At 42.5% G+C, this 12093-nt stretch overlaps 1 protein-coding gene across 3 annotated transcripts; it reads right to left on the reverse strand.

Moving 5' to 3' along the window:
* Positions 1-15: 15 nt before the first annotated feature.
* Positions 16-9784, reverse strand: LOC136429663 (alpha-N-acetyl-neuraminyl-2,3-beta-galactosyl-1,3-N-acetyl-galactosaminide alpha-2,6-sialyltransferase-like). 3 transcript variants are annotated; one of them, XM_066419588.1, is made up of 9 exons: positions 9688-9783; positions 8438-8576; positions 5663-5758; positions 4336-4611; positions 3992-4037; positions 3426-3562; positions 2672-2892; positions 2360-2467; positions 16-1307 (listed from the first exon to the last, which is right to left on the reverse strand). In XM_066419588.1, the coding sequence occupies exons 2-9, from the start codon at positions 8453-8455 to the stop codon at positions 1103-1105; spliced, it is 1107 nt and encodes a 368-aa protein (XP_066275685.1). In that variant the 5' UTR covers positions 8456-8576; positions 9688-9783; the 3' UTR covers positions 16-1102. The 3 variants fall into 3 exon arrangements, with proteins under 3 accessions (XP_066275685.1, XP_066275686.1, XP_066275687.1); XM_066419590.1 differs by having other exon boundaries at positions 1196-1307; positions 2317-2467; positions 9688-9784; XM_066419589.1 differs by lacking the exon at positions 2360-2467 and having other exon boundaries at positions 9688-9784.
* Positions 9785-12093: the final 2309 nt, after the last annotated feature.

Below are 12093 nucleotides of genomic sequence, written 5' to 3' on the forward strand. Positions count from 1 at the left end.
TTGTACGCAATGACCTTTGACCGACATAAGAATTATTTTATTGTTGCAAACACTTGTCGTGACCTTTGACCAACGTTCGATTTCTATTTTTGTAAACTCTAAAGGACGTGTGGGTGGTAAGTGTACAAACTGAGTGCATAATATAAGGGGAAAACTAAATTGTAGAAAATTATATGATGAAAAGCATTCATGTATATTAACATTAATGCCACCTGTGTTGATAATTTTGAAATGGAAAAGCCACTGTACATCGCATGCCTGCTGGTTTTAAGTCGTTCGTTCTTTCCTACAGTGAGAACAAAGATACACCACACTTCGTAAACTGATGACTTTGTTTTCTCGATGCAACACGTAAGTAATAATATAAGATAAATGTTTCGGAACATGTTTTGGTAACAATAAAAAGGTAAAAACAGTCATGTCCTACTTAGTTGAAGCTTGATACTTTTTTCAAGGGTCTAGTGGCAGTGTCATGCAACTTCGCTACGGCTCGCGTTTTTCTTTGTGTGTAACTGTGTGAGTTCTTTTACGTTCAGAGGTATAAAACAGTCACAGATTAAACAAATGAAAACGACTCTTACGTGCTTTTATGTTTTCCCTTTTTTTCGAACCATCGGACCAACGCATGTGTGATGAATGTAACAGCATACATCAATATAGACAAGATTATAATCAGTTTATGATAAGCTTAAGTTTACTGCAAATCTAAAAAGTCTCAAGTTTTCGATGATGAGTGGGTGGGATGATTTCTGAGGGATAAAAAAAAAAATTAAAATCCACGTTTTGAGTAATGATTGTCGTCATGTTTTTTAGATTCTTAGATTGAACCCAAGAAGAAGAATTTTTTTTTTTTTTAAGATTAACTATTTCTAACAAAAGCAATATCGTGATGTTGAGATGTCCCAGTCCTACGGGATGCATTAGAGTAGTAAAGGGTGAGCTTCTTTCGAGGCGCCACCTTGCGACTGTCATCATTATGGGCTCCAAGAAGGGCAGTGAAACGTGACGTGTTGAGGCGCCACCTGGCGACTGTCATCGTTATGGACTCCAAGAAGGGCAGTGAAACGTGACGTGTTGAGGCGCCACCTGGCGACTGTCATCGTTATGGACTCCAAGAAGGGTAGTGAAACGTGACGTTGTGGTGAGGCGCCCAGCGCGCGAAAATCGTCTTTTCCGTAAAGAATCGGTGCGCCCCGTTTGGAGTTCTTTGGTGCCTTTTGTAAAAGTCGCACTCTTTGAGCTTCGGGCCGACCTCTTTCAGTTTGCTGACATAGTAGTGGTACCTCGTCGTATCGTCAGGGTGCTCCCTACGTAAAATGAATTATCTTATTTTATTAAATTGCAACAGGCAATATTAGACATCCCAGGCAGCAATAGCTGATATCGGGCGTCTAACACATAGCAAGTACAAAAACAATGTTGTAATATTACGCATGTATACAAACATAAATGAATAAAATAAGTCTATTTATTTTTGCACGGGACCTGTTGAGACATATGTGTCACCTCACAGAAGATAAACTGAACATTTTGAAATTTGTGTACATATTAGTGACGCATCATCATGTCGGGCGGGTTGCCCGTACTAAAAGCCCCCTCTCACTGGACCCGCGTCACGCTGGCGGCATCGCTGTGGCCGATCGGATTAACAAAGCACTCAACGAATTTTATCGCAAAAAAACGAATCTTTTTAAGCTTTGTGTGTTTTGTTGTCTTTTTGGTCATATCTGTACGTTTTGAATGATATTCCCATTATAAAGTCAAGGGTAACACAAATCCAGTTAAGGACGCAGCGACGACGCCAGCGTGCCACGTGTCCAGTGAGAGGGGGGCTTAAGTCAACCCTCTTCCTGGCGCAAGCTTAAGAGTCCATCAGATGGTTAAAGTCTGTCATAACGGTGATATAATCTCAAGGTACGTATATTACGTGTTTGTATAATGGTAGCGCTGTACGCAACTTTACAGTTAGGTTAGCATCTGTTGATCTATCTTATGAGTTGCCTGGTTTTCAACATTTTTGAAAGAAAGTTGAAATAAAACACGTTTAAAATTCGAATACAATCTTGAGTGTGCGTTATAAGATTATACAATATTGTTATTCTCCGAGCAGATGTTGGTAGAGAAGATTGTGACCTTTTATCATATGCCCTGACATAAAACGGGGCATATGATATGATGGAGAGGGCAATGTTGTTAAAAAGTTGCTTTTAATTTGAAACGTTTCGAAATTGATACAGCGATCTTATACTTTTTATACGTACAAACTTTTGCAATTTTACTACAATTGAAAAAAAGGGAGAAACGAAAATACTGTACATCACTTGGGTCCTCTTTCGGGGCTAATTTTTTTCTTTCTTACTTGCAATAGTTCTCACTGCTTAGTCCGTACACTTTGATGACGTCACACATCTCCATGGCAACCAGCATGCTGAACCAACCAGTGCTGAGCCAGGTACCAGAGGCTTCTCTGTGGAAAAAGATGTTTTAGATCGACTAAGAGTATTTTTACTAACGCGCCTATGGCATACTGTAAGGTGAGGTGCAAGGAAAACTAGAATGTGAATATGATTTTACAGTCACAAAATCACTAAAGAATTAAGGGCGGCAAATCACTATGACGGCATTTTAAACGTCTGTTATTCCTCAGAAAAGTCAAACATGGCAAACTCACAGTGATTTTCCAGTTTCGTCCTTATAAACCTTTGCGCTGTACCCCATCCTCTCCTGGGTCAGCATGTAAACATCCAAGTCTCTGTTCATCTCGCTCACCAGTTTTAACTTCCGGTGCGCCTTCCCCCTCCTCGTGTCCATGTCTTTCGGCGGGCCCCAGCCCAGGAGCGCTGATTTCCCCGCCTGGTCGTACAGACTGCCGGAGGCGGGAACCAGGTACACCTGGAACAGACATGACGGACGACACTTTGGCCCAGTTTACACAAAAGTTTCCGGAGTCGACTCAGATCTGTGTGTGAAGAGCTTTGGGCTGCTAAATTGGAGTTTTCCTACCAGAAACGCTACTTAAGTGGCCTGGCGTTCTCCTTGCACAGTTCTGAGTCAATTCCAAGTAAGTCGACTCAAAAATGCGTGTGTAAACTCAGCCTTTTATAGTATCAGACTGTCTGTGAAAGTAGCTTACGTGACCAAACCATGTTAGGAAGTATTTCATGTAAGAAGACTATATATGGAATAAACCAATAATAGAATAGCTGGTGAAAAGAGCTTAAGGTAATTAGCAAATTAATTAGCACACGCGCCATATATGAACCTCAGACGCGGCCAGGGATGCGAGGGTTAGTGGCACATAGTTTTAGCTAGTGGGTTGTACTTATTGTAGTTGTCGCCTTTAATTCCACACCCATCTGTAACCCTAACTTTCGGTAACCATGACCGTAAAAGACAAAACACACAAACTGCCCAATTCTACACACCGATTGGAAACACGAGACGCGCAGCGTCGTCTTATTCCCGACATGCTTTTCGAACCCGAGGACGGGAGCGTCGTTCATCCTGATGACGCAATCGGCCTGGTCGATCTCGTTCCCAGCCTCGTATTTCAAGAGCTGACCTGGCAATAAGGATAACAAAATACAATTTAAAGCAGAAAAGAAGAAAAAAATATATTTCTATCTATCTGTCTATCTATCTTTCTTTCTTTGTATATTGACAGAGCTATGTATTTCAAGCCTTTCTTGAATAGAGACGGGGAACAATACGGGAAAGCCTGTATCCCCCCGTCCCTATTCAAGAAAGTCTTAAGGCTTTCAACTACTACTGAAGTCACGTGTTCATTTAGTCATATCCAATGAGTGATAATATAAAATATTGCTCTATTGGAAGGTTTGGCTGAAATTAGGTGACGCTGATGGTAACTCTGCTTGAATTTGCAGCCAACCGACTTTCGTTCTCGAGCTAACATGCACTTTAACCTAACCGACAGTCTATAGGGGAAGACGTCTGGCGATTAACACGTTTGGCAAGGTTTCCTTACACTCACCGGAGTTGGACACCACGGCACAGACGCGACAGCGCAGGCTCAGTTCCTGCAAGAATGGATCACATTTTGGTGATCGGAGATGGTAGAAGGCATAAAAAGAAATGTTATCATCGTTGATACTTCATTGACGTCAATTTTGACTGAGATTCCGAAACATAAGGTTCATGAATATAGAATGCGTCAAGTCATTAGTCACGATAAGTTGTCATGGTGATCAAATAAATAAAAGAAGAAGAAAACTTTTGAAGCAGTTTAATAGATATCTGATACGACTTTTTAATGGATAAAATGAATTAGGTATTATATTTTATTTTCAAACAACCATAAATGAGGGATCTGCTGACCTTTGTCCCGTTCGGTACTCCGACGTAACCCCTGAGACGACTGACCCGGTCAAAGGGCACAGGGGGTTCAACCGCGGGTTTCGGATTCTCCAACGGTTCAGGGCATTTTGTTGCTTTTACTGCTGCATTTTGCAACAATTCCGTTGCGTTTAGCGTCAGTTCTGTGGCGTTTAGCTGCCGACATGCGTGTCCCTCAGGGCTCCATCCTGGGACCCCTACAAGCAACAGCTGATGCTGTAGCAGCAGACATCTCGCGTGTAGTGACCAGCTGTACTCCTGCAAATGTACAGGAGTTTAAAGTCATTCATTTTCAAAGGGTCAAAAGACAAAATATCAATGCTTATATGAATAATTTCATTGGGGAATGACTGAATAGCAAGGTTCTTTTATTCACACCCAAGCATTTACACGAGCCGACGTTTCGACGACTGTCTGTCATCTTCATCAGGGCAATACTGACTAGTTCACAGTGCACTGAAGCTAGGTGCTACTGCTAACAATGCAGTCCCAAATTAACAATATCTATTAATGTAGCAATACTTAGCGTTTGGGACTGCATTGACAGAAACACCTAGCTTTATAGATAGTGCCACAGTCAGTATTACCCTGATGAAGATGACAGACAGTCATTGAGACATCGGCTCGTGTACATACTTGGTTGTGAATAAAATCATTTTTTTGTGTGTCATTCAAATCCATGCGTAGTTACCACCTCTGGATAACGATCACCTGATTATTGACATAGAGTCAAGCCTGTACTAGAGACCACCTCTGCATGAGGACCGTATGTACGTGGCCGCTCTTTGCTATCTCCATGAAAAATGGATTTATAGTTTTGGGTGTGTCTGTGTGTGTGTCTGTCTGTCTCTGTGTGTGTGTTTCCGCACTACTATAGTCAGCATAACTCAAGAACCTCTTGATGGATTACGATGATATTAAAGATGTGGGCGGGTGTTGTAAAGCCGAAATGCAAGGTCAATTTGGGCCCCCTGGTATGTGACCTTGGTACTGCAGCAGAACTTCCGTTTTTGTATCTTTTGACCTGGACGTCTTCATTTTTTGAGTAGCAGATAGCTTGTGATGTAATAAAGAAGTGGTGTAGGTTTGGGCCACCTAGTTTTGCCATTGATCCACGCACGGCGAAGCCTTAGTGACGTATGGTGGCGAAATTGTAGAAATCCTGTGAGTATGCACAGTAGACAGGTTTGACTGTGTGCTGTACGAGATTTATTGGTCGACCCGGACGAAGAGAAAAAAAAAGAAGAAAACATACTAAACATACTAACTTTTTTCTGGAAATAAGAAATTCTACAACAGCTCCACTCACCCGTCTGATGAAGAGTCTGTCGGTCCTGAACATGACGTAGGTCAATCCAGCCAGGAAGAGTGACGTCATCAGCCCAGCTACCCTGCGCACGGTTATCTGGAAAGAGAGAAATGCGACGTGCATGGTTTGCTTGTTTTTCTGTTTGTTGGTGCTTTTCTTTCCCGTTGAAAGCTCTGTTCTTCCCGTTACATTTGTATATTAATGTGAATGTGGTTGCCTTGAAGAATTGTCGCCTTACCAGGATGAATGAATGAATGAATGAATGAATGAAGACCTTTATTGTACACTCGTGCCGCGAGGCGCTAGACACAGGTCGTCTTACATAAACCTAACTAACATGTAAGCGACATGTACAGTATTCTGTGCATAGTTTAAACATACACGGTAGACGAAAGTGACAACTAAGCTAATGCAGTAGAGTCAACTTCTTCTCGCTTCTTCGTACATGTGTAGATGTTTGAACAGATCATGTTTCTTATACAAGGGTTGTCTAGACGCAACAAAAATATGAATTTATGCGTTGCGTTTAGATATACAAAGTAATGGAATTTTTCCTTAATACTTTTGAAAAGAACATTTCTTTCTTAATAAGTAATTAATAACGTCCTGCAACTCTACAACGTTAAAAGCATATGCCAGGTACATGTATATTACAGAAATAACACTGAGAAAACAGACAGACCTAAGATATTACCTCCTCGTGAATTAGTAGCCTCTTCCACTGACCCGATGACCTAGACTGTCATGTCTGACTAACCACTTTTTCTATCTCTGAACTGTACTTCCCGCCACACCAGCAAGTTTGACCTTTGCGGTCATCTTCTCACTCACTGACTTCCTGCTTGCCAACTGACAATGTATTGAAAACTAAAAAAAGAGACGCTAACCCAAACAAACAAAAAACAAACACATAGATCGAAAAAAACAACGCCATAGTCAACAAGGTATTCCTCTTGGTGGAAGAAGTCAAGACTACTTCCCTGAGCTATAGTTCATTCAAAAATAGGTCTCGATTACTTAATTACCGGATGAATTTATATAAATGTTGGAGCAACTCCTGCTGACTTCCTGTTACTCTACTGACGATGTATTTAGATATAACTAAGAACAGACGCTAACGCAAACAAACACACAGACCGGAAACAGCCCATCGCTGTCAACAATCTATTCCTCTTTGGAAAGAAATATCACGACGATAATCCGACATTTCCGTGCGAACAAAGAATGGTCAATTTCATTAGAGGAAGTCATCAATATTTCAGTACGCTTTGTTCATCCAAACAAAAAAGGGCACGATTTTTTTTTATTACAGGATGGCTGTGCAGACATTTTGGAACAACTTTCGTTGGGTAAAGACGAAAAGGAGAAAAACGAGCCATTTTCATTCTGTTATGAAATAAACGCCAAAAAAAATCAACACATCATATCAGTGCCACTCCAAGTGACTTGTGCCCTACTAACTTGTCATGGCCACATAGTACAGTTGAGTGAAGAAAAAAGAAAAGGAAAATACGTTTTGTTCTGTTTTGTAGGAATGCTCCCAACTCTACAGAGGATTGCTTAGCTTGTGGAAACGTGGTTTTTAGTAAGTAGCCGAACGAGCATCCGAATCAGTGCCAATCCCTACTGACATCTGCCCCAATAACAGGACAATGGCAACCTTTCCGGTGTGAGGGGTTAAAACCCTACAGTCCTATGGCCGCACATGGGGCAATTGTCGTAATGAGGTCACCTGAGTTAGCGCAGAATGGTAGCCGCTACAGACCCTTGCAATCTAGCCCCGCCAATTGTGTGCTCCTCGCAATTCAGCCCCTGGCTGCGAAGAGAGAGTAATCGGCCCACCTCTATAATTCATTTGTACAGACCTTGCGTGTTGGTGCTGTAAGCAGCATGTATAATTAAGCAATAATGCTAAAGGCAGCATGTCAGAGATACAATGCAGCTCTCGCTGTCGGCGTCGTAGCCTGGAATCCATACCCTCGGTGCCTCCCCGATATCTCTACGGCACTGTGAGTGACCCTCACCCGCCCAGACAGCTTAGCCCGCTCGGGGTGTTGTTTACGGCCTTGGATTAATTAGCTCGGCACCTTGGGTCGGCGGAAAAGTAGGATGGCAGCGGAAGTAGGGTATAGCGATAGTAGGATGGCAGCCAGAGGTAGAAAGGCCATCAGAAACTGACTGGCCCGGTAAAACACCACTAAGCCGACCCTAGAGACTGGGACCAGGCTATCGGCGTCGCTGCCTGTTTAGTAGGTCGGAAACAATGAAGTACTCTGCTGCAGGCAAAAGGCGACGTGGCTGTCGTGTTTCTTTGTAGATGTTTCTTATACAGGGTTTATCTAAACGCATCAAACATATAATTTTATCTGTCGGATTTAAATCTTAAGCAAAAAAGTGTCGGGACCAAGTGACACACAGCTAAACAAGGACTCTCGGAGTTAATTCCGGCAAAGTCGACTTCGCGTGTGGGTAAACCGAGCCTATAAACTGGTTCTTTCTGCCCCACCTGAGCCCAGGTACGCAACCACACACCTGTCTGTCTAGTGCATCATAAGCAACAATAACACAACGTATCGTGTTGCCAGTGAATCGATTATAAAGCACCGCAAATTGTACACGTGTTACTGGTTTTTACTCAATACGTTGACGTAGATTTTTATATCACACACGGAAGGAGACCTAAAACATTTAGCATTTCGATCAAGGGATCTCGGCTGATGCAGTGTGCGCTATGTGAAAAGAAGATGCGGGGATTAGAAAGTGTAAGTCACCTACCCTGGGTAGGAGCGACATCTCCGCGTCTGCTGTTACCGGCTGGGGCCGTCAGCTGGCTCTGATGACGTCACCTGCCTCACAGCTGCCTAAATCCAGGTTACTGGAGTGGTACTGCAGGTCACGTGATTATGTGGTTCACCTGTATAAAGAGACAGTAAAGGGTAGGATTAAAACTGGAATAAGCTGAAGCCATTCTTCCCGTAATTTTTCTTTAACTGTCGGCCCGAAGTTAAGCTTGTTAGTGAGTGTATTTTCCCTGTGAAAATAGATAAATAAAATCATAAAAATGAGTGTTCCAGTCGCTGTCTGAGTCTGTTTAGCCGGTATATTACCCACGGATTCCCCCACCCCCCGTGTCGCATAGCGTATACATGTGGCAAACTGCCGACTGGACGATCAGACGACCCGCCATGCCTGACCGTACAGCATCGGACTTTGAGCATTTTTAAAAGATCTTTAGCCAATCAGAAAACGGTCGGTGTGTTTCACAGGGTTGAGTTTCAGATGAGGGGTAGTCCGCATATTCATTGTATTTCTAATTGTTTTTAAGAGAATACTTCAATCTTTGGTTAATTCTGGCATTTACAGTCATTACTGATTCGTTATAATCACAGCATACATGTCGTTTAATTGGCTAAAAAACTGATCGAGAAATTAATCGTTTTTTTTTAACAGGGGTTATTTTGTTTCTTTGTTTGAAATTAAACATGTCGACATGCAGGCCGCTTTTCATTGAGGTCATGAGGGAAGAAGTAAGGGTCAGACAAAATATAATGGAGATAACGTTTCACTGTCATTTTCAGTTGGGGGGTGGCCTCCATGAATTTCATTGTTTTGTGAATTTAGCTCCGAGATGTCATACACTTTGTCCTCCGAATATTACAGAATTGATAGTAGTCTAAGAAAGAACAAATTGTGTTGTACACAAATAAGTGGGTCAAGCTTCTTGACCGAATTGTACTGTCCATACAGACTGTGAACGATTCATACATCTAGCAATTGCTGCGCAAAAAAGCCCCTCTTTCTGCAGTAACTCGCGACTTGGCTGCTACAGTTGCCATAACAACCAGCATATTTAGTAAGTCCGAAATCAGAAAATATAAACAACAAAGCAACAGCAGTAAATAAATATGTGGCGGGATACTTAGTAACCAAGCAAGGCAAAATCTGACTTTAGAAAACAAAAAAGAAAACATATATAGACCAGACTAGTTGACCTAAAATGCTAAGCAGCAGCATGTTTGACTCACAGTTCGCAGCCCGATGCAGAGATGTTGACGTGCAGGTTTCTGGGCTGACGTCACTGTTGAGTTGCGCAGTGGCGTGCAAATTGGGTCCTTACACTAAACTTTTGAAACCCCTTTTTTCTTGAAAATCTTGGTCCATTTTGGATTCTTTTGGGCTAGAAGGAACAGGTAGGGTCTAAGCTTTCCCAGTTTGGTCAAAATTTGTATGTTTCAGTCGTTTACTTGGTGTAAGGAGATATCTTTGTGGTTTGGTTTCACATGCTCCGAGTGGACTCTTCCAGGCTGGGAGTAGGTCAAAGTTGACGATTGTTTTCGTCTGTCAGCTGTTACGAGAGAACGAGCTCAGGTCAACTGTCTATTTTCTTTGCATGATTCTAATGTAGACAGATGTGGCTTTCTGGTGCATAAGAATTTTTGGGGCTCGCAATGAAGGTGAATACTTTTCTGAGCCCTTGTTTTAGTGCTTTAAAGCATTACTGCCTATGGGCATGTCTATCTCTTGTATCTGCCCAATGTCATTCTAAGAAGTCCCCGCGTCTGACTGGCCTCATTAGCATATGAATGCGTCACTTATTGTGTCGTCACGCTATCTGACTGAGCGACCTGGAAAAACCGGTTCTACAGAGCTGTAGGGATTTTTCCCTCGGTGCAAGACTCTCTTTTCTCTCAGTTTGAGTGAGGTGGTTTGCAGGACGCTCGTTCTCATTGAAATGTACACATTTTGCAACTTCCGTTACCGTTTGAAATAAGACGTTCCTGACATTAAGAGGTGCCAAACTATCGTTTTTATGACGACTTAAAATTTTCTGGCTTTTAAAATCGACAGCCAAGTTTGGCACCTTATATGTGGCATATCTTAATGTCAGAAACGTCTTACTTCAAACGGTAACGGAAGTTACAAAATTTGTACACTTAAATGAGAAGCGAGCAAGTAGCGAAGTTGCAAAGGGTTGAATGTTTTTTCATAAAGGAATATCTATGTAATTACTGTATTTTTTGTTTTATTTATTCTACTCACATATATTTTACGAGTATCAAACAAGAAGCGCAATTGCTTATACACAGCTTTCCAATCCAAAACACAAATATAAAAGAAGAGTAAAACAACATACATATATGAATACAAAATGGATAAAAAAGTTCATGTAAACATGACAAATTGATGATGTATCAATTATGAGAATCTACCTGATATAGATATATATGGCCTCCGTCGGTCAGTATTGGGAATAAAAGTGTGCGAGTTTATTTCCGTTACTCCTCCCAGTGGATCACTAGAGGCAGACAGTGCCATTCAGTAGAGATTCATTCGTTCATCCATCCATCCATCCACCCATCCATCCATCCATCCATCCATCCATCCATCCATCCATCCATCCATCCATCCATCCATTCATTCAATCATTATCGTGACCTCGAGAATTTGACCCCCCGAAACGCCATCTCGTGCTACATTACAACCGATTCGAGTTTAAATGATAGCTAATGCTAAAACAACATGCCCATAACACCGGAATGAAACATTTCTGGTAAGGCGACAATTCTTCAAGGCAACCAAATTCACAGGCGAACCGCTATTTGTCCGCATCGTGAATTTTCCAGACCAGCTGACTAATGCAACCATCAGGGTGTCATTTGACTAGCCTCCTTCGCAGCCTTCTAGGTGTGCCGGCGTTTATCATTGGGCGGGGGGGGGGGGAAGCTGGTCCGCGATTGGACGAGGTTCTTAAGCTTGGAATATCATGTCTGCGCTCTCTAGGTTTTCTCGACAGGAGAACCAAGCCCACATGTTGTTCCATCATCTACCTAAAACAGCAGCTCGACTGACCAGCGTGTGGCTGTACGTTGTCCAAGCAGAGGTTTCGGTCGGGGTTGGGGAGTGGCTAAGAGTGGCCGCAATGAAGGGAGGCAGAAGATAAAATCGTGGCCACTCCTATCCCACAGCCTTCACAATTCCTCCTACGGGTTGTAGAATTATCTACTACTCCCCCCCCCTCCCCCTGTCCCTAGATAAGGTCTCATGCCTGTATTACTCCGCGTGTAGATGCCAAAAGAGTGCGGGCTGAATAAATAATTGGGCCCCAAAGTCAGGTGTTTATTAATAAGTCGATAATAACTTGCCTTTGATCGATCCCACCTGATATAAGAAGTATTTGATAGGAAAGCTTGTTCATCTCTGACAGTATAAGGCAGGAAAGTTTCGGCATCCAAGCGATTGTCGGACGTACATGCTATTTTGACCTGAGTACTGCGGTCGGGCTCTCTCGGCACCAGAAAGCCTCTTGCGGCTGGCAGGTAACGGCAGTTTTAAATGCCATCACAGATCGCTCCATAGGTTATATTTTGGTGACAATTTTTTCATTGTCTGGAGATCGTGTGTGCTTGCAATAGAAAGTGTAACATCTCCGG

This window comes from Branchiostoma lanceolatum, chromosome 3 (assembly GCF_035083965.1).
Source record: "Branchiostoma lanceolatum isolate klBraLanc5 chromosome 3, klBraLanc5.hap2, whole genome shotgun sequence".
Classification (NCBI taxonomy): Eukaryota; Metazoa; Chordata; class Leptocardii; order Amphioxiformes; family Branchiostomatidae; genus Branchiostoma; species Branchiostoma lanceolatum.